The sequence below is a fragment of the Cetorhinus maximus genome, chromosome 9 (assembly GCF_964194155.1).
Source record: "Cetorhinus maximus chromosome 9, sCetMax3.hap1.1, whole genome shotgun sequence".
NCBI classification, from domain to species: domain Eukaryota; kingdom Metazoa; phylum Chordata; class Chondrichthyes; order Lamniformes; family Cetorhinidae; genus Cetorhinus; species Cetorhinus maximus.
In genome coordinates, this window is record NC_135887.1 from 19674916 (window position 1) to 19698176 (window position 23261).

General features: G+C 45.8%; 1 protein-coding gene across 1 annotated transcript; it reads right to left on the reverse strand.

Annotated features, from left to right (window-relative positions):
• Positions 1-152: 152 nt before the first annotated feature.
• rad51c (RAD51 paralog C) lies at positions 153-22623 on the reverse strand. Its single transcript, XM_078548206.1, has 9 exons — positions 22425-22623; positions 18134-18392; positions 15635-15801; positions 12560-12693; positions 6967-7098; positions 6370-6436; positions 3800-3860; positions 1545-1605; positions 153-886 (listed from the first exon to the last, which is right to left on the reverse strand). The coding sequence occupies exons 1-9, from the start codon at positions 22540-22542 to the stop codon at positions 779-781; spliced, it is 1107 nt and encodes a 368-aa protein (XP_078404332.1). The 5' UTR covers positions 22543-22623; the 3' UTR covers positions 153-778.
• Positions 22624-23261: the final 638 nt, after the last annotated feature.

Genomic DNA, 23261 nt, shown 5'->3' on the forward strand with positions numbered 1-23261 from the left:
TGTCCCCAAATCTCTGGACAAGCAAACAGTGATTAAGATAAGTTTTGTATTGTGAACAATGATGGGGGTTTGTGCAGAAATGGTTCGCACATACTGTGACAAGTGCTCAGGGGCAGTGGGAGACAAACAAACACCAGGCCGTGTGGGGGGAGTGATGGTTACAAAGTACATTTACTTAAAACAAGCCAAGACAGGAGAGGAACAGGAACATTCATTGCACAGAACATTAACAGTTGGAATCCAGTGAGTAGGTGAAAGGGTTTCAACAAGTGTGAAAATCTCTTCAGATTTGGTGAGGTTCAGAAGTATTAAAGTATTATAGCCAATGATGTCATTGGCCAACTATATCATTGTAATGACAAGTTAGACTCCTTTTGGAACAGAACAAAGGCTGGAAATGGGGTTGGAGACTGAAGTGGTTCATAGTTTAAAGTCTCTGTCTCTGACAGTCCGACCAGGAAAGTCCTGGTTTTCTTTGCCGGTCACCGTTCTACAACGCTCCACAGTCACATGGCCGAGAAAGGGAACTCAGCGGTGATGGAATGGGGCCAATGACTTGGTGGCTCCCAACTCTTTGTAAAGTCACTTTCAATTTTCTGATCCAACAGGATTCACACGACCTACTGGCAGATTATCATCAGAGTTCACAAGGCCAGACCCAGTGGGGGACCCAAGTCGAGCTACACGATTGCACCCAAAATATCCAATCAGCTTGCCACATTTGGTTCAGACTGAGTCTCTTTAATACACTGGTTGAAATGAGACAAGGTGGAAGGTGTCACTGTCCATCCTCGTCCTCTGTTCTCAGGCGCTTGCGTGGGTTGTCCCCATTGACGGGTGAGGCTGAAGGTGGGTCTGATGGTTGGACATCCCGAAAACCAAACGACTGAAAACGAGACAATGGGGAGAAATGAACAGCAATTAAATAAACTCAGCTACAGGATTGGGAACCTTTGAACAACGAAAATTGATAGGCAACACCTTTTCGATCACATCTCTATCTCTCTTCCCCTCCCCATTGTAATCTTTAACCCCTCCCTGTTGTGCCAGGTCACTACTCCCCCCCCATCACCTTTCATCCCCTACCCCCCACATCGCAACCTCTCATCCTCTCCCCCCTTCGCAAGCCACCTTATCCCCTCCCCCTGCATCGCAACCCATCTTATCCCCTCCCCCACACTGCAACCCATTTCATCCGTTTACCACTCTCCCAGCCACCAATACTACCCCAGGATCTGGGAGTACTCAGTACTGATATTTGATGGACTGTGCTCCATCTTCCAGCACTGACACTCCTCAGCTAAATGTGCATGGGCTGAATTTTAGGGTCCTGTTTAGGGTCAGACAGGTTCGTGTTACTGGCGAATGAGCAATGCCCACAGTCTTGGCCTCAGCGGGGGCAGGGCTGTAAAATGCAGCGAGCTCTTCAGAAGTCCATTGACTTCGGCGGGACCATAAAATCTGTCTGGCACACAGTTCCGCCCCATGAAACAAAAATTAGAACCTAACATAGCAATTTTTGGAAATACAGTTGCAAGACTCACGGTTATCTGGTATGGTACAGTCGCTTCTTTCTGACTTGGGGATTTGTAGAGGGAGGCAAACCTAGAGAGGGGGGGCAAGAGAAAATCTGGGAGAAAGGGCTTTCAAAATGCAGTTTATCACATGTCAGACAGGTTCGTGTTACTGGCGAATGAGCCCACAGTCTTGGCCTCGGTCAGGGGCACTGGATGGGAGAAGCAAAACACTGCGGAGGATTTCATTCCACTTTCCCCTCACTTACTCAGTCAGCTGCGTTGGAGATTAAAGCCTTTTAAATTTTCAACTTTTATTTTCGGAGTGAGCACTGACACCACCGTGTCAGCCAATGAGCTGAAGGCAGGGTGGGACTTACAGTAAACAGAGCCCATTTAAATAGGGTCACTGAGAACTGCAGCATAAAAAAAAAGCTCATCATCAGAACTACTGGTAAAAGCAGGGGTGATTTCTCTAGCAACATGAAGCAGGTGGAGGATAGTTACACAATACAAATTCTGTGCATGAAATCAAACAGTCACTGATAGCAGTGATTGATGGGGGAGCTTACCAATCATCATTCTGACTCTAAATAGTGGTGTTCATATACGTAGCCCCTTTATTTTTGCCTGGAATGGATGGAGTTTTTAAGGCCGAGATCAATAGTTTTTTTTTAAAATTGGGTTGAGGGTATCAAGTGGTATTGGAGCGAAGGCAGGTAAATGGAGCTGAGCTGCAGATCAGCCATGGTCTAACTGAATGCTGAACAGGCTCGAGGGGCTAAGCAATTAAATTTGGCCAAGTTGATCTGCTTGGATATAAAGTGGGACCATCAGCTTCTTTGGGTCGGTTCACAACTGTCTGCTCAAAATAATACTCCATGATGGTACCAGTAACATTTGGGAGTCACAGACAATGGCAGGGCACAGGAGTTAAGAATGGACATGGTCTGGCTCTCCCAGTCGGGGGGATAAATTATGAGGACGGGTTGCACAGACTTGACTGTTAGTTCCTTGTGTACAAGAGACTAAGGGTGATCAACTGAGGTGTTTAAGATGATTAAACATGTTGATCGTTTCTCTATCCACCCTATTTCCTCTGGTGTGAGGATAGAGGACAAGGGGAGTATAATCTTAAAATTAGAACTAGGTCATTCAGGGACGTTGGCAGCAAGCACTTCTTCACTCAGAGGCTAGTGGAAATCTCCATGCCACCCCTGCTTCCCCCCTGCCACCCTCCCCTGCCAAAAAGCTGTTCACACTGGCAGGGCGGGGCGGTGGGGGTCAATTGAAAATTGAGATTGATAGACTCTTGTTGGGTAAGGACATTAAGGGATACAGAATCAAGGTGGCTAGATGGAGTTAAGATGCAAATCGAATTGAATAGCAGTGCAGGCTGAAGGGGCTGAATGGCCTCCTCCCGTTCCCACACTGTGACGAAAAACACATTGTTTCAAATGTAACTCTTAACTGGGAGATTGGTTTCTGGTGAATAGCATCAGATGTTCTTCATTCTTCCATGGGACTTCACCGGCAAGGCCAGCATTTGTTGCCCTTGAACTGAGTGGCTTGCTAGGCCACTTCAGTGGGCAGTTAAGAGTCAACCACATTGATGTGGGCCAGACCGACCAGGTAAGGATGGCAGATTTCCTTCCCTAAAGGACATTAGTGAACCAGATGGGTTTTTGCAACAACCGATGGTAGTTTCATTACTGAAACTAGCTCTATAATCCAGATTACAATCCAGTTGCCGTGGTGGGATATGAACCTGTGTCCCCAGAACATTAGCCTGGGCCTCTGGATTACTAGCCCAGTGACATTATCACTATGCCATCATCTCCCCATTGATGTGCCCTGGTTCACTAATGTCCTTTATAGAAGGAAACCTGCCATCCTTACTCAGTCTGGCCTCTGTGTGACTCCAGTCTCTGCACCACACGGTGGACAATCTCCAAGGCAACCAGGGATGGGTAATAAGTATTGGCCTTGAAGTCCATCCAGAGAATGAGTAAAATTAGATTGCCTTATTTTTAGCTAGATTTTACAGCACAGAAACAAGCCATTTGGCCTGACCGGTCCATGCCATTATTGAAACCTTACACTGAGATTTGACACTTAGTTACTGTATGGTGTCCTTGGAAGTTACAGTGTGATATACCAAGAATGATAATTCCTGTCTACGTTGTAGGAAGTGGGTATACTGGGTTGAATCACCTCAAGTTCTAACCAGCTGCCCCATGTATAACTCAAGACCTTTGACCTCTTACCTCCATTTGACCTCTTACCTCAGCTTGCCCTCCCAGCGGAGAATTAAGCGGATGGTGGCTGCGTGACCCCAGCTTTCACCTGATCAAAACGACAAACCATTTTAAGCAGCATAAGATATCTGGAAGCATTAAAGAGTTCTGGAGGAAACAGAAGGAGAGGGTCTCCTCCACACCAGAGTCACCAAACTTAGATTGCGTCATCGCTTTATTGAACACCTCCGCAAGTGTGACACAGCTTCAGGTCACTTGTCACTTTAATTCTTTCCCCCACACCAGCTCTGTCCTTAGCCTCTTACACTGTTCCATTGAAGCTCAACATAAACTCAAGAAACAGCACCTCATCTTTTGATTAGGCACTTTACAGCCTTCCAAACTCAACATTGTGTTTCAGATTATATCCAATGATCCCATTCTTTTTTCCAGACAGCAGTTGTTGGTGATGACGATTCTGCTGTTGCCATTTACACCTTCCCTAGCCCAATTTGTGTCTCTTTATTTGTCCCATTATCTTTGCCTTGTACCATCATCCCTTTTGTCATTTAATCTCTTTCCAGCCTACCATAGACATTCCCCTTTTGAATCTTGTTGGAAAGAGAGACATGTTGCCAATGTTTTTCATCTTGCACTCATCAGGACAAGCGCAAGAATGCCAAATTTCAAACAATCACAACAATTTATACTGCAGGAGAAAAGGGGTGCTGATTGGTTGGCAAGTGGACTCCAATTGGCCAAGGCGAGCAACGGGGAACTATAGGCTCCCCCATGCTCCCGGGCAATTCAAAAAAAGGTGCAAAGTTTGAACATATTCCTTTGTTTTCAGACAACGGGTCCCAGCGTATGAATGCATTGCGCTTCTAGCAAGCGCAAATGAGCCATACAAGCTCGACTGATTCTCTTAAATTGGTTGTTACTGTAGTTATTAGCACACTCAGGATTGTCCAGCAAGTGCTGTCCAATCATGGAATCACAGCTAACAGTGGGCATTTTGTTTTGGGTTTTGCAAGCGCGGGCTGGTTGAGTACGGTCAGTACTCTGCCTATTATGAACAACCGGAGGAACATGTTGTTTGATTTGATCGACCCAAGGAGTCATTCTTGGTAATATAGGCAACTAAACGTAACCAGGATTTGGACTGTCAGCTGTCAACAATTAGCTACATCATAGTTTAATAGCGTTAGAAAAAAAATTCGACAGCACATGCATCAATTATTTAAAAAAGCAGCCATTTCCCACACAGTAAACACAAGTGATTTTTATTTTATTTTTATATAGTGTAGCCCAGTTGTTGCTGTGATTTTAAATGCAGACTGGTTACGGGTGAGTAAAAAGGAAAAAAAAGGACTTGCATTTATATAGCTCACAACCACTGAACGTTTCAAAGCGCTTTATAGCCAATTAAGTACTTTTTTGGAGCGTAGTCACGGTTGTGATGTAGGAAGCGCAGCAGCCAATTTGCGCACAGGAAGCTCCCGCAAGCAGGAATGTTAAAATGACGAGTAATCCGTTTTTGAATGGTTTCCTTGACAGAAGGCTCACTAGCCAGAAGAGACAGATTTAAAGTATTTGGCAAAAGGTTTAAAGACAACACGAGGAAACACTTTTTCACACAGTGATTTGTGGTCTGGAATGCACTGCCTGAAAGGGAAGCAGTTTCAGTAGTAACTGAACAGTAACTCCAAATATGGTAAAGATATGTGGGGGAAACATTTGAAGGGCAGGAGAGTGGGATCAATTGGATAGCTCTTTCAAAAGAGCTGGCACAGACATGATGGCTGAATGGCCTCTTGTGTTGTATCGTTCTCTGATGAGCAAGGATTCCTCTCCTCATTGCTATCTGGTGATTCCTGGTCTACGTGTGTTTGATAGAGGAATTCATGACGGGTCTGGACAGAGTAGATGTGGAGAAACTGTCCCCACTTGTAAAAGGATTGAGAGCGGGGGGCGGGGGTCACAAATTTAAAGTCATCGGCAAGAGAAGCAAAAGCGATACAAGAAAAAACTTTTTCACACAGCGAGTGGTTGAGGTCTGGAATGCGCTGCCTGAGGGTGTGGTGGAGGCAGGTTCAATCGAAGCCTAATCCCCTTTTGAATGCTGTGATTAGAAAAGGAAGAATGTGCAGGGTTACGGGGAGAGAGTGGGAGAATGGCACTAAGTGAATTGCTCATTTGGAGAGGTGGTACTGACATGATGGCTGAATGGCCTCCTTCTGCACTGTAACAATTCTGTAATTGAAGGATCAATATTGGCCAGGGACCTGGGGAGAGCTCCCTTGCTCTTCTTTGAAATAGTGTCACGGGATCTTGTACATCGGTCCGAGAAGGCAGATCAGGCTTCAGTTTTACATCTCATTCAAAAAACAGCACCTCTGACAGTGCAGCACTCCCACAATACTGCACTGGAATGTCATCCTGGATTTTTGTCCTCAAGCCCTGGAAATGGGACTTGAACTGAGAACTTTGTGATTTGCAGGTGAGAGTGCTACCAACTGAGACAGGGAAGAAGGAAAGATTATTTTCTTAAAGAAAACTACCCCAAGATTCATCGCAACCAGCCCACGTGAAGGAAACAGTGGGTCTCATCCACTCACCTAGTGCAGGGACTAGTGTGGACTGGACTTGTCCAAACCGTGTGGTCATCTGGTTGATCAACACTACCTGAAAGAAGAGAGGCTCACTATTAATGCTGAGCAGTGTAAAGGATCCAGAACATCCCAGAAAGTAACAGAGTTTGTATCAGAGAGAAACAATAGATTTATCTTCAGAAGAACTTTAAAGCAGCTAGTCATTGGGATTAACAGGTCATCTGAACCCTATTATTAGATTATTGTTTATTCTGTCAGACTACTGCTTAAGTGAACACTTTAGTATCAAAACAATTTGTTTGTTCTGGAAAAAGGGAAAAGCAGAGTCCAGTCTGGTCCCGAGGGGGGTGTGGTGCAGGGTCCAGCTCAGTTCCAAAAGCAAAGTGGTGTTGTCTGAAACAAGGTCAGGTGTGGAATGGCCTAGTTTGCTCTGAAAGTGAAAGAGTTTGGACTCCAGTTGGGTCCAGTCGCTGGGGCAAGGCTGTGTCCAGTCTGTCGGGGGAGAGGGAGCAGGGAGTAGGGAGTAGGGAGTGGGGGTGGGGTGAGTCCTCGTTTGTCCAGTCATTCCTACTTCATGACAAGGTGAAGCCAGGTTTCACTTACCGCCACACTGTGGTCATTGGCCATGCTGATGAGCTGCTGGGCCAATCCATTCAGCAGCCGTGTCCGCAGTGACAGATCCTGCAGGTTGTGGCGGAATGGGAAGGCGATGCTGTCAATCACCACAATCTTCACCTGGAAAAACAGGGAATGGACTACAGCCCAACAACATCCAGGAAAACACACATCGCAATTACCAACCCTCCCATCTAAGACACTGAATCATGTTGGGGTACAGCACCATTGTAGACAGGCAGATGGGATCACGGTTTAGCTTCTCATCCGAAAGATGGCACCTCCAACAGTGTGGCACTCCCTCAGTACTGCACTGGGAACGTCAGCATAGATTTATTGTCACTTTAACATAACTTGCTTGCTTTTTGTGCTCCATGCTTCGATTAAGGAAGCAAACGATCCCGTGTGCGATTTCAAAAACAGCCTTTTCTGTTTATAAAATTTTTTGAGGAAGTATAAACGAGTCATGGTCAACAGAGTGTAACCCACACCTGGCAAACACTTTCGATACAGAACAGCCAATACCTGGGCCTGGGATTGAAGTGTTGACCGCTGTGTTAGCTCAGGTCAGTGTCGCTCCACTTTTGTTGGGCAGAGGGTAGTGCAATTTTTGCGGGAAAAATTCCCTCAGCATCATCCATCCCCAGCTCTCCAGCTCCAACCTGATCTCGGTTGCAGTGCACTGCTCCATCTAGTGGGCTTACTGAGAAATTCAATCCTAGAGTATTGGGTACAGTTTTGGTCTCCTTACTTAAGTAGGGGCATACTTGCATTGGAGGCAGTTCAGCGAAGGTTCACTAAGCTGATTCATGAGATAAAGGGGGGTTGTCTTATGAGGAAAGGTTGAGCAGGTTGGGCCTGTACTCATTAGAATTTAGAAGAATGAGAGGTGGTCTCTTTGAAACATATAAGATTCCGAGGAGGCTTGACAGGATGGATGTGGAGAGGATGTTTCCCCCCGTGGGGGAATGCAGAACCAGATGGTACAGTTTAAGAATATGGGGTCTCCTGTTCAAGACGGAGATAAGGAGGAATTTATTCCCTCAGAGGATTGTTAATCTTTGGAATTCTCTACCCCAGAGGACAGTGGAGGCTGGGTCATTGAATATATTCAAGGCTGAATTTTGATCAACAAGGGAGATAGATGAGGTTAACAGGCAGGAAAGCGAAGCTAAAGCCACAATCAGATCAGCCATGAATTTACTGAACAGTGGAGCAGACTCAAGGGGTCAAATGGTCCACTTCTACTTTTTTTTATTTGTTTATGGGAATATGGGCGTCGTTGGCTAGGCCAGCATTTATTGCCCATCCCTAATTGCCCTTGTTCAGAGGGCATTTAAGAGTCACCTTGCCGTGGGTCTGGAGTCACATGTCCCCAAAGGGCATTAGTGAACCAGATGAGTTTTTACAACAATCGGCAATGCTTTCCTGGTCATCATCAGACTTTTAATTCCAGGTTTTTATTATGTCCCCAGACGCGGGTCTCTGGAATACTAGTCAGTGACAATACCACTATGCCACAGCCTCCCCTCCATTCCTATTTCTAATGTTCTTAATCCAGTGCTCCATCCAGGATCTGACTGAGGTCTGACATGTTAACCCACCTTCTCCCTGTTTAGACCCGGACAGAGCTGCTGGGTGTTTCCAGCACTTTTTGTATTTATTTCATTTCGGGTTCTTGTTTTCAATTTATACCACGATGTAGTGGGACATCTAAATAGTGAGAGATTAGGGAGAGAAGAGATTTGGGACTCCAAGTACACAAACCAGTAAACAGGCAGGAAAAGGCTACTGGAATCAAATGAGCTGTATTACAAAGGGGAGGAAGTGATGTTTCAGTTATACAGAGCCTTGGGTCAACCCCATCTGGGGGTGTCGAAACATTGAAAGATTTACAACACAGGAGGCCACTCAGCCTCTCCTGTCCAAGCCGGTTGGAAAAGAGTGATCCAGCCTAATCCCACCTCCCAGCACTGGGTCCACAGCACCTCCACCTCCTCCTTTAGGTACCTGGCCCTAAGAGGGTGTTGGTGACCGCGGACGTTCAGTGGATTGGTCCATGATTGTGCTTAGCAAATTACTGCAGTGGTTTGCCGTTGCCTTACGCAGTTATGACTGACCAGGAAACTCTCCTGCTCTTACCGCCTGCCATCAGGCATATTGGGAGGATTTACAGGCTGAGAATCAACCTGTTTGGCCACATTACAAAGTCCCCAGAGTGGGACTTGAACCGGGGATACTGCCACAGCACCACAAGACCTCCTTATTACAGCACCACAAGTGCATATCAAGGTGTAGCGAAAGACTCTGTTCAGCTTTGGGAACTGCACCTCAGGAAGGATTGGAGAGAGTGGAGCACAGATGCACCAGAATGATAACAGAGCTTAAAGGGTTACTTTTTAAGGACAGATTTTACAAGTGTGGCTGGTATTCCTGCGAATCAATAGAATGATCGCAGCACAGGGGGAGGCCATTCGGCCTGTCATGTCTGTGTCAGCTCTCTGCAAGACAATCCAGCTAATCCCACTCCCCTGCCTTTTTCCCTCCCTGTTTCCTTGCAAATTTTTTCCTCTTCAGATAATTACCCAATTCTCTTTTGAAAGTATCAGCTGAATCTGCCTCCACTGCACTCTCATACACAGCGTTCTGGATCCTAGCCACCCACTGTGTAAACAGGGTTTTCCTCATGTCGCCATCGATTTTTGGTGATTGACAAAAGAAGCAATGTCCTATGGTTCTTAACCCTTCCAACAATGGGAACAGTTTCTCTCTATCTATTCTGTCCAATTTCTCATGATTTTGAATACCTCCATCAAATCTCCATTTAATCTTCTCTAAGGAGCTCAGTCCCAACTTCTCCAATCCATCTACGTAACTGAATTTCCTCATCCCTGGAACCATTCTCGTGAATCTTTTCTGCACTCTCTCTGAAGCATTCGCATCCTTCTTAAAGCATGATGCCCAGAACTGGACAAAGTACTACAGTTGAGACCAAATCAGTGTTTTATAGAGGTCTATCATAACTTGTGCTGGGAGAATGTAAAATACAAGTCCAACTTCTATTGAAGAGTTGTGCCATCCTAAAAAGGAATTTCATCTTTGTTCTCATTTTCCTGAAATGCACTATGAACATACAAACAGGGAGTAAGGGTGGGCCTTTCGGCCCCTCGAGTCTACTCCGCCATTTAATAAGATCATGGCTGATCTGATAAGTAACCTCAAACCTGCATCCCACCTATCCCCAATAACCTGTCACCCCCTTGCTTACCAAGAATCTGTCCACCTCTGCCTTAAAAATATCCAAAGACTCTGCTTCAGCTGCCTTTTCAGGAAGGGAGTTTCATAGATTCACAACCCTCAGAAAAAATTTTGCCTCATCTCTGTTTTAGGCAGATGGGCCCTTATTTTTAAACAATGACCCCTAGTTCTAGATTCTCCCACAAGGAGAAACATCCTCTCCACATCCAGCTTGTCAAGTCGCCTCTTACTCTTCTAAATTCCAGTGGATACAAGCCTAGCTTGTTCAACCTTTCCCCATAATACACCCCGCCCATTCCAGGTATTAGTCTGGTAAACCTTCTCTGAACTGCTTCCAATGCATTTACGTCCTTCTTTAAATAAGGTGGCCAATACCGTACACAGTACTCCAAATGTGGTCTCACTAGTGCTCTGTATAACTGAAGCATAACCTCCCTACTTTCGTATTCAATTCCTCTTGCAATAAGTGATAACATTCTATTAGCTTTCCTAATTACTTGCTGTACCTGCATACTAGCCTTTTATGATTCATGCACAAAGACACCCAGATCCCTCTGCATCTCAGAGTTCTGTAATCTCTCACCATTTAGAGAACATACCTCTTTTATTCTTCCTACCAAAATGGTCAGTTTCACATTTTCCCACATTATATTCCATTTGCCAGATATTTTCCCACTCACTGAACCTATCTATATCTTTTAGTAGCCTCCTTATGTCCTCTTCATAAATTACTTTCCTATATTTATGTCATCAGCAAATTTGGCACCCATCCCTTCATCCAAGTCATTTATATAAATTGTAAAAAGTTGAGGCCCCAGCACTGATCCCTGTGGCACACCACTTGTTACATCTTGCAAACCTGAAAAAGACCCATTTATGCCTACTCTCTGTTTCCTGTTAGCTAGCCAATCTTCTATCCATGCCAATATGTTACCCCTTATACCGTGAGCTTTTATTTTTCGCAATAACCTTTGATGTGACACTTTACCAAATGCCTTCTGGAAATCTAAGTACAGTACATCCACTGGTTCCCCTTTATCCACAACACATGTTACTTCCTCAAAGAACTCCAATAAGTTGGTTAAACATGATTTCCCTTTCAAAAAACCATGTTGACTCTGCCTGATTACCTTGAACTTATCCAAATGCCCTGCTATAGCTTCTTTAATAATAGCTTCTAACATTTTCCCTATGACAGATGTTAAGCTCACTGGCCTGTAGTTCCCCACTTTCTGTCTCCCGGCTTTTTGAATAACGGAGTTACATTTGCTATCTTCCAATCTAATGGGACCTTCCCTGAATCTAAAGAGTTTCAGAAAATTAAAACCAATGCATCAACTATCTCACTAGCCACTGCTTTTAAGACACTAGGATGGATTCCATCAGGACCCGGACACTTGTCAACCCGCAGCTCCGACAATTTACTCAGTACCACTTCTCTGGTGATTGTAATTTTCTTGAGTTGCTCCCTCCCTTTCATTTCCTGATTTATAGCTGCTTCTGGGATGTTACTTGAATCGTCTATAGTGAAGACTAATGCAAAATACCTGTTCAATTCATCTGCCATTTCCTTGTTTTCCATTATCAGTTCCCCAGACTCACTTTCTATCAGACCAACACTCACTTTGTTAACTCATTTCTTTTTAAAATATTCATAGAAACTCTGTCTGTTTTTATATTTCTGGCCAGCTTTCTCTTGTACTCTAATTATTCCCTTCTTATTAATCTTTTAGTCATCCTTTGCTGTTCCTTATATTCTTAAATTGGCTTGCTCAGGAGGTCCAAGGAGGCTGTTCTATGGTTTCCTCTCTTCTTAAGGCTAACTAGCTTACAACTTTCTGCGTCTTCTCTTCAAAGATGTCCCTTCCTTGTAGATCTATCCGAAAGTAAAGGTTCATCAAACCTCCAACCTCTACCACCTAGAAGGGCAGCCGACGTGTGAGAAGACCACCACCTGCAAGTTCCCCTTCAAACCACCCACCGTCCAGATTTGGAACTATAATTGCCGTTCCTTCGCTGTGTCAAAATCCTAGAATTCCCTTCCTAACAGCACTGTGGGTATACCTACACCACTGGACTACAGTGATTCAAGATGGTGGCTCACCACCACCTTCTCAAGGGCATTTAGGGATGGGCAATAAATGCTGACCTTGCCCGTGATGCTTGAATGCTGGGAATGATTGTAACATGTGGTAATGTCAGAGCCTAAAACTTTCACCTCTCTCCCACCAGCTCAGTCTGCTGTCAGTGAATGGAGGGGAGGGAAAAGTTAAAGTTAAACCACCAGCTCCCTCTGATAGCTAAAGCCCAAGCCTGAGCATACCTTACGATGTTCCGCCAGGAAGTCAGGCAGCAGGTGGGCCTGGGCCAGCAGCTCCACGTAGTCATGGCAACGGAAGTAGTAGATGCGAGAGAGGATGCTGGAGACAGAGAAGGCCTGTGCTGCTTCCCGCTGAACTGCAAGACAGATGGACATTGTCAGCTACAGAGAGAGGCAGCCTCCCAGCTTCATCACGATTTTCACCATGAGAATTGGAAAACTACACATAGGAACAGGGGGAGGCCATTCAGTTCCTCAAGCCTGTTCCGCTGTCCTTTGTGTGAAGAAGGGCTTCCTGTTTTCACCCTTGAATGACCTGGCTCCAATTGTTCAGGACTCCTCGCCCCCACCAGAGGAAATAGTTTATCCGATCGACCCTATCAATACCTTCAATCGTCTTAAACATCTCAATTAGATCACCCCTTAATATTCTATACGCAAGAGAATACAAATCTGATCTATTCAAATTGACAACTAAATAGCTGAGAAATCGGTCTTTGCGGCACCTGCTTTTCATTAAGGCCCCAAGTTAGTGAGCAGGAAGTGCAGAGGTTGTCCCCATAAGTTAATCCTTTTTAGACCCAGTGTTATTCTTGTGACTGCCCCACTGAACTGCGCCCACTCCAGGGAGCTAGATGCATGGGATGCTGATTTGAAGAAAGCTGCATCCCTGATGTGGGGCTGTGTCCACCAGGGGAGGAGGGCGCCGGTCAGGAGCTCCGACCCTGTGAGTATCCCACTTATAACACGGACACACAAGGAAAGGCTACGGTGTCACATCGTGAATGTCCCTCCATAGTATTCCAGTTTACGGCCTTAAATGAAGCACAGTGGTCTAGAGGTTCAAGAGTTCTCAGCTTTGTGTGCTCTGGGAAGTGTGTGTGTGCGTGCACTCACCCGCTGTCCACCATCTTAGGGCCTTAATAGGCCACATAGTGCTCGAGAAACAGCTGCCGTCAGACCCAATTTCTCCGCTATTCGGCTGTTAATTTGAATATGATTTTGAACTTCATTGGCTTCTTATTTTGCTCACGTTTTTCAATAATAGTTTCTTTGTTTGAGTGGGTTACATCACAGCAGTCGGATGCAAGAGTTTAAAAAAAAATTAAAACTTGTTTTGTTTTTGTGAATCTTTATGAACAAGCACAAGTCAGTCAGTTTGTTCATAAAACTTAATTTCCTCAATTATTTTCACATTCATTCTGGTAGTTGCTAATTCTTGCTGGATAAGTCCCTCGAATATCAGTCCCCATCTGGATTCCCTCACTACAACAGTAACTACACTTCATGAAGTACTTCATTGGCAATGAAGCCCTTTGGGAGTCCGGACATAGTGAATGGCACTGTACGAAAGCAAGATTTCATTTTCATTTCATAGATTCATACAGCACAGATGGAGGCCTTTTGGTCCATCGTGCCTATGTCAGCTCTTTAAGAGAGCTATCCAATTAGTCCGGCTACCCATAGCATGGACAGGCACAGTGACCAAATGTTACATTTGTAAGATTCTGTGAATCATTATTTCTCTCTCTCCTCCTCCTCCTCTACTGATGAATTGCCAGGACCCATCCATTGTGCTCATGAATTAAGTGCATAAGAAATAGGAGCAGGAGTAGACCATTCGGCCCCTCGAGCCTGCTCCGTCATTCAATACGATCATGGCTGACCTTCTGCCTCAACTTCGCTTTTCCGTCCGCTCCCAATATTCTTCGATTTCCCGAGAAACCAAAAATCTGCCTACCTCAGTCTTAAATATATTCAACGGTGGAGCATCCACAACCCTCTGGAGTGGAGAATTCCAATGATTCACAAACCCTTTGAGTGATGAAGTTTCTCTTCAACTCAGTCCGAAATTATCAGCCCCCTTAGCTCGAGACTGGATCTGTGACCTCGTGTTCTAGATTCCCCCACCAGGGGAAGCAATCTCTCAGTGTCTGCCCTGCCAAGCCCCTTCAGAATCTTAACATCTTCTTCTCCAGGTGCCATGTTTTACAACGTTGGCGATCATGGCTCTCCAACTCTCGCTGTCTTTGATAGCGGCCAACATCTTGGTGTTGTTCTCAAATCTTATACCTGTTCTGCTTCTTAAACCGTCAGTGTATTTCCTCCTTTGCCTTCCATTTGCTCTGTTACCCTCAGGTTTACCAGTCACCACCAGGTGTTCTGGTTTCTCTCTCCCAAGTACGGGCCCAAAGATTTGTAGCTATCTCTTGGTGATCGTCTGCAAAAGTCCTTCTTGTCTGTCTGCTTTCCTCAAAACTTCCTCATCAGTCGTGTGTTTTGTCCAAATAAATCCTCATTTTACATCTCAGAAACCAGGACCAGAATTTTACGGCCCTGTCGCAGTGGGGATGGGGCGAGTCATTCTAAACTCCATTGACTTTGGCGGGAATGTCAAAAACCCGCTGCCGTAAAATTCCACCTCAGGCCTCTATTGTCTTTCATTTATTTTCCATCATCTTGTTTATAATTCTTAACCTTAACTGCGACACAGCTGTGACTTTCCCTCGATTTTCATTACAAAAACGGAAGAACTTGCATGCATGAAGCATCTTTCACACCTCCAGAGCATCCCAATAAAGTACTGCATAACCAATGAAGCACATTTTTAAACAGTGCATTCACTTTACGCATAGCAAGATCCCATTGAGATAAATAACCAGATAGTCTGTTTTTGATGATGTTGCTTGAAAATAGATATTTGCTCAGAACTTCACCGCTCTTCTCCATATAGTCCTTTAGGATCTTTGACATCAGACCCAATTTCTCCGCTATTCGGCTGTTAATTTGAGGACAGAGGGGTCTCGGTTGGATGTCTCCACTGAAAGGCAGTGCAGCACTCCCCCAATGCTGCAAAGAGAGAGTCAACCTAAATTTCACATTCAGGCCTCTGATGGGACACTTGAACCCATGACCTCTTGTCTCAAGAGGAGAGCCACAATGGACAGTCCCTGAGGACAGTTCAACTCAGGCCTCGCCAAGGTTAATGATGACATCGCACAGAATGAAAAGCAAGCACCCCTGGCCCCCACCTCTCAGTTTGCCTATTGAATAGTTGCCGCTGGCTGACCAGCTTACCTTCATCCTGGCTGGCCTCAGCAATCAGGTGACAATGGTGCACAGCAGCATGAGCGACATCCGTCACTCGGTCCACGATAAAACTGCCCTCCGTGTCGATGTACACAGACTCACCGTCAAGGCCGCCAAAGCATTCGGGGATTTGTGCGTCCACAACCAGCTGGATACTGTGCAACATGGAAAAATAAAACAGGGATCTTGGTAGATTGAGCGATTGTAAATACACGGTGTTATGGTCTCTGTAGAGACTGATAACATTTGAAATGAAATTCAAACTCCAGATAATAGCTGAAGGGATGACACGTCAAGATATCATATTTTAAAACTTTTACTGCAACATATGACTAAAATAGACTATTGATTAAACACTCATTCCTTCTTGTAGGCAATTTATACTTTATTCTACAGAAATAAATATTTCCTTTTTACTGATCCCACATCACACTCCACATGGAACTACAGTACTTGTAGCAAACAGTTCACAGTCGCTCCCAGCTTCCAAGGGGTTGCTTATTTTTTACTTTCCCAGCTAGATAGCTTCCAGTCGCAGAACTGGCTTTCACTCTGTGTTACACTGTAAATTTCTTCCTCTAGCTCCAAGCTAGGCAAATCTTCCAGCCTCCCTTAACTCCTCACAACCTTGGTCTTTAATCTGAGTGCAAGCTTTCACCTGCATTCTGTGTGTTGAACAATAGAGTCAGCATTTTCTCTGCTTCAGGTGGAGGATTGGCTGTTTTTATCTCTTGCTTTCTACCTCCCAGATGGGTGTAGACCACAAAAGACAAAAAACTGCAAGTTGCTGTACGCCTGTAATATTCATGGATTCATATGAAAGCCTGTAACCTGATCTCAGAAATGACTTCCATTTCCCCCTCCCCATGTCAACAAGAAACACCATTAGCTTTGTATCCAAGTATAAATGCTAATTATTTATCCTTGATCCCAATGCTCTTTTATCTTAGAAGTAAATGGATTGTTTACAGCACAACTGTTTACAACCTGAAACCTATAACACCTTTCTGGGGTTTTGGGAAACTCAGGGTCTACTTGTGATATACTCAGTCTGCTGCCATTGTCTCCAAGCATAAATATCTTGCACCTTCCTTTCAGTAAAACAATTTGAGCCCTCTGATTTCTAACAATCAAACCACCCCAGGCTTACCATCAGGCCGACTACAAAAGGGTCACATGACCCCTTTCATCTACCTTAAATTTAAAGCCACAGACCCAAAATGTAATAATCTTATAAACCAAGAGACACAATCCTAAAACATAATAATCTTATAAACCTTATAATTGTAATAACAGGTTGCCTATGCCTGTGCTATCTTCCTTCATTTCCAATGCTATTTCATTCCCATCCCTCTCAAACCACTCAACATCTCTACTGCTCCTTAGATAGAATGATTTCACTCTTGCTGTGTACTCTGGGTAAGCCCAACCACCATTATTTTGGGACTAGATGTGGCTTAGTACTAAAGGAAATTTTTGTGCGGCTCGGCAGATTCTGTGGGGCTTACACTGTTCATTACTGCTTTGGAAGAGAGTCACTCAACCCACCTTCGGACTGCTGTAGTCTCACAGGTGCTTTCACTGCTGGATATCTCTCCAGAACTCCAAATGAACATTCTTCGTGCTCCAGTCAGGACACTGAAATGGTGGCAGGCAATTTGAATGTGGGTGTGGGGTGTGCAGTGATGTAGGGGGTGGTTGATTAGGAATAGATTTTTGGTTAGGCAAGGATATTAAGGATTACAGAACTGAGGTGAGTCAATGGAGTTACAATACAGATCAGCCATGATCGAATTGAATGGCAGAACAGACTTTATTGGCTGAATGGCCTCCTCCTGTTCTTACGGCTTCAAGACCAAGGCTGATCCAGTCACATGCAGATTCAGAATCTTACAGCAGAGACGGAAGCCATTCAGCCCATCATGCCTGTGCTGGCTCTTTGAAAAATCTATTCTGTTAGCCCGACCTTCCTTAGTCCTATTCCGACAGCCCTGCAAATGTTTTTGTTTTCAAGTATTTATCTAATTCCCTTTTGGAAGTTACTTTTGAGCCAGCCTATCAGGCTGTGCATTCCAGGTCACAGAAACTCACTACATAAAAACAAAGTCTCCTCTTATTCCCCCACCCTGGGTTTTTTTTGCCACTATCTTAAATGTGAGTCTTTTGGTGACTGAATTTCCTGCCACTGCAGACACTTTCCAACAGGAGGCACTGAACAATGATCCAGAGCAGGAACACTGACTCCCCCAGCCCAGAGACACTGCAGCTCCTCCAGCCTTCACTCTGACTGGGACTGAGTAACACGGCAAGGACCTGAGGTCGAACCTCAGCTCTTCCAACACAGCTCACAAGATCACTGAGGCAGTCATCACCCACAGCCTGCAAAGAAATGATTATTGATAAACCTAGCAAGCTTTTCAAATTTGTAACGTGCACCTTTTTTAGTTCCAAATTTGAGACACAGCCACTGTGCAGAGTGGGTCCTACCTTAGCTGAGTTTTCCCAACGCCAGGAGCACCGCAGATCTCCACGATTTTGCCGATGGGCACCCCACCCCCAAGGATTTCATCCAGAGCGGAGCAGAAGGTGACGATGGAGCCTTGAGAGTGTTCTTGCTCCAGGAGTTCTAGGGCTGTGTACTTCCGAACAGACGGCAACCCCACGCTCTGTTGAGATTCCTCTCCAGAGGCCTCCCGTCTCACGATTTGTAGGATTTCCAACGCCTCCTCCTTGGAGATGCCCAACTCTAAACAGTGATGTAAAGGGATACACGTTCAAACCATTAAAACAGGACTATGTGAGGGAATGCTTCTTCGCACAAGGGGTGTTTCGCATTGTGGAACAGCTGCTGCATTGAGAGATGTTAAAACATTTCTGGATGGATGAAGCAGATAGACAGATATCTCCTGATCTCAGAGTTGGTGCAGATTATTGCACACTTACAGGTATTGTTTCTTTATGGATGGTACCGGCATTTACTGCCCTACAGGCAACAATATAATGCGGGACTAGAGCTACATGGAAGCCAGACCAGGTTAGAGAGGCAACTCCCCTCTACATAAGCAACTACATAAATGTAAGTTTCCCTTTTCCTTTTAAAGGAAATCTTCTTAAATTTGATCAGAGCATGGAAGATAATTCCCCTCCTCTTTTTCCCCCTTCTCCTCCTGAGCGTGTAGCTCCTCAGGCACTGGACACCCTCCTGGGCCTGACTCAGTTCCTCACTGCGAATCCATCAGGCTCTGCGACCTGGGAAGGCATCACAGCCAAGCACAATTCCATCTTCACCCAACTTGCCTAAAATCTCCAGTTGGGGGGTGCTGGATTTTCCTCAGTCCAAAGGCCTCAGCTGTGCCCGCACTGTAGGAGTGCACCTGCTAAATCAACAACTTGTGTGTCTATAGCACTTTGAACAAAGGCACTTCGCAAACAAATATGGCACCAAGCCACAGAAGGAGATATTAGTGGGGGGTCACCAAGAGTGTGGTCAGTCCCTTTAAGGAGGAAAGTGAGGTGGAGAGGTGTGGGGAGGATATTCCAGAGCTTGGGGCCTGGGCAACTGAAGGTACAGCCACTAATGATGTGGTGTGATTAAAATCAGGAAGCTCAAGAGGTCAGAATTGGAGGAGTGCAGATATCACAGAGGATTGTGGGGCTGGAGGAGATTACAGAGATAGAGAGGGGCAAGGCCATTGAGGAATTTGTAAACAAGGATGAGAATTTCAGAAGTGAGGCCAAACTTATAAACAGGTTCAGTAGTCGCATGCCCAACTTTGGAACAGTGCACCCCTTGTTGCATGCGTTACAGTGTGCATCCCCCATGGTATGATATCTTTGGTGAAGGTGCCCTGGTTTTAACCAGGTACATTAGAAATGACCCTGCTTTAAGCAGTTCCCAATATAATTTAATTACTGTAGTGCTGACACCACTCCCCTTGCTTTAGGTGTGATATGGTAGGAGGGTGTCCTCGGTTTAAGTACATTACAGTAGGAATGCCCTTGCTTTATATAATATAGAAGTACACTTCCTTTAAGTATATTACAGTAAGAAAGTGCACTTGCTTTAGGTATATTACCATAGAAATATGCCTTTGCTTTAGATATATTACAGTAGGATGATGCCTTTTTTTATTCATGGCATGTGGGCTTCAGCGGCTGGACCAGCATTTATTGCCCATCCCTTGAGAAGATGGTGGTGGTGAGCTGCCTTCTTGAGCCTCTGCGGTCGATGTGGTGTAGGTACACCCACAGTGCTGTTAGGGTGGGAGTTCCAGGATTTTGACCCAGCGATAGTGAAGGAACGGCGATATATTTCCAAGTCAGGATGGTGAGTGGCTTGGAGGGGAACTTCCAGGTGGTGATGTTCCCATGTGTCTGCTGCCCTTGCCCTTCTAGATGGTAGTGGTCATGGGTTTGGAAGGTGTTGTCGAAGGAGCCTTGGTGAATTCCTGCAGTGCATCTTGTAGATGGTACACACTGCTGCTACAGTGCATCAGTGGTGGAGGGAGTGAATATTTGTGGATGTGGTTTGTCCTGGACGGTGTCAAGTTTCTTGAGTGTTGTGGGAGCTGCACTCATCCAGGCAAGTGGGGAGTATTCCATCACACTCCTGTTTTGTGCTTTGTAGATGGTGGACAGGCTTTGGGGAGTCAGGAGGTGAGTTTCTCGTCGCACGATTCCTAGCCTCTGACCTGCTCTTGTAGCCACAGTATTTATATGGCTAGTCCAGTTCAGTTTCTGGTCAATGGTAACCCCCAGGATGTTGATAGTGGGGGATTCAATGATGGTAATGCCATTGAATATCAAGGGGCGATGACTGGATTCTCTCTTGTTGGAGATGGTCATTGCCTGACACTGGTGTGGCGCGAATGTTACTTGCCACTTGTCAGCCCAATCTTGGATTTTGTCCAGGCCTTGCTGCATTTGGGCATGGACTGCTTCAGTATCTGAGGAGTTGCAAATGGTGCTGAACATTGTGCAATCATCAGCGAACATCCCCACTTCTGACCTTGTGAAGGAAGGAAGGTCGTTGATGAAGCAGCTGAAGATTGTTGGGCCTAGGACACTACCCTGAGGAACTTCTGCAGTGATGTCCTGGAGCTGAGATGACTGAACTCCAACAGCCACACCATCTTCCTTTTTGCTAGGTATGAGTCCAACCAGCGGAGAGTTTTCCCCCTGATTTCCATTGACTTCAGTTTTGCTAGGGCTCCTTGATGCCACACTCGGTCAAATGCTGCCTTGATGTCAAGGGCAGTCACTCTCACCTCACCTCAGGAGTTCAGCTCTTTTGTCCATGTTTGAGCCAAGGCTGTAATGAGGTCAGGAGCTGAATGGCCCTGGCGGAACCCAAACTGGATATCAGTGAGGTTATTGTTAAGCAAGTACCGCATGATAGCACTGTTGATGACCCCTTCCATTAATTTACTGATGATCGAGGGTGGACTGATGGGCCGGTAATTGGCCGGGTTGGACTTTTCCTGCTTTTTGTGTACAGGACATAACCAGGGAATTTTCCACTTAGCCAGGTAGATGCCAGTGTTGTAGCTGTACTGGAACAGCTTGGCTAGGAGTGTGGCAAGTTTTGGAGCACAAGTCTTCAGTACTATTGCTGGAATATTGTCAGGGCCCATTGCCTTTGCAGTACCCAGTGCCTTCAGCCGTTTCTTGATATCATGTGAAGTGAATCGAATTGGCTGAAGACTGGCATCTGTGATGCTAGGGACCTCCGGAGGAGGCTGGGATAGATCATCCACTTGGCACTTCTGGCTGAAGATTGTAGCAAATGCTTCAGCCTTATCTTTTGCACTGGTGTGCTGGGCTCCCCTATCATTGAGGATGGGGATATTTGTGGAGCCTCTTCCTCCAGTGAGTTGTTTAATTGTCCACTACCAATCACGACTGGATGTAGCAGGACTACAGAGCTTAGATTTGATCAACGGTTACGGGGAGAAGGCGGGAGAATGGGGTTGAGAAACTTATCTGCCATGATTGAATGGCGGAGCAGACTCAATGGGCCGATTGGCCTAACTTCTGCTCCTACGTCTTATGGTCTTATGATCCGTTGGTTGTGGGATTGCTTAGCTCTGTCTGTAACTTGCTGCTTATGCTGTTTGCCATACAGTTAGTCCTGAGTTATAGCTTCGCCAGGTTGACACCTCATTTTTAGGTATGCCTGGTGTTGCTCCTGGCATGCCCTGCTGCCCTCTTCACTGAACCAGGTTTGATCCCCTGGCTTGATGGTAATGGTAGAGTGGGGGGGGTTCTGCCAGGCCATGAGGTTACAGATTGTGTTCGAGTACAATTCTGCTGCTGCTAATGGCCCACAGTGCCTCACGGATGCCCAGACTTGAGTTGCTAGATCTGTTCAAAATCTATCCTGTTTAGCAAGGCGGTAGTACCACACAACCCGATGGAGGGTATCCTCCATGTGAAGCTGGGACTTAATCTCCAGAACGACTGTGCGGTGGTCACTCCTACCGATACTGCCATGGGCAGATGCATCTGTGGACTTTGCTTTAGGTCAGTTACGGTGGCACTGTGCCCCTGCTTTAGGTCAGTCACGGTGGCACTGTGCCCCTGCTTTAGGTCAGTTACGGTGGCACTGTGCCCCTGCTTTAGGTCAGTTACGGTGGCACTGTGCCCCTGCTTTAGGTCAGTTACGGTGGCACTGTGCCCCTGCTTTAGGTCAGTTACGGTGGCATTGTGCCCCTGCTTTAGGTCAGTTACGGTGGCTCTTGCTTTCAGTATATTACGGCCATTCACTGTATCTTTTTACCTTTGCTGAGTTCGCTGGCTCTCACTCCGCTCAGATCCTCGGCGCTTTGGAAGCCGGAGCCGATCAGTTTGATCCTGATCCCGGGTGGAAGCGGAAAGCTGCCCAGGTCCCTTTGCATCTTCCCCTCCCTCAGCAGCCGGGAAGCCCGGGCCTCACTTCAATCCACCTGCCCGCATCCCTCAAACAAACCGCGGGAGCCCCCTCCTCACCCCTGCGCCTCGCTTCCTGTAAACCTCCCCTTGCAGAACAGCCCCACAATAACCCTTCAGAGCCAGAAATAAACAGCAATCCGCGCTTCACAGCTCGCACCCAAACTCCAGCTTCATTCCCCGCCAACAAAGTTTGTTACCAGCTCTTGGAGCCGCCTGCCGGCTTCTTAAAGGCACACCAGTCACTTAAAGGGGCAGCACAGCACAGGAGTGAAAAATATTTTTTTTTGCAAAAATATACTTTATTCATAAAATATCTTCAATCACATTCCAAACCATTTCAAAAACACCATTACAAGGGTACAATCCGGTTAAACTTTTACAAAATGTATCACCAGGTGCATCAGTACAAACAATATTACAATCATTTACAGCCTTTCATTTTGAGCTGTACAGCCCGAGGGGATTTAAACAGTTCCCAGTCCCTCGGTGCACTGTGGCAGAAAGGTCTTAGACAGCGACCCTTCCCCATTGCGCCTTTGCGGCAGCTGCCCCAAGCTTTAGTGCGTCCCTCAGCACGTAGTCCTGGACTTTGGATTGTGCCAGTCCGCAACACTCGGTCGGGGACAACTCTTTGCGCTGGAAGACCAACAAGTTTCGGGCAGACCAAAGCGCGTCTTTCACCGAG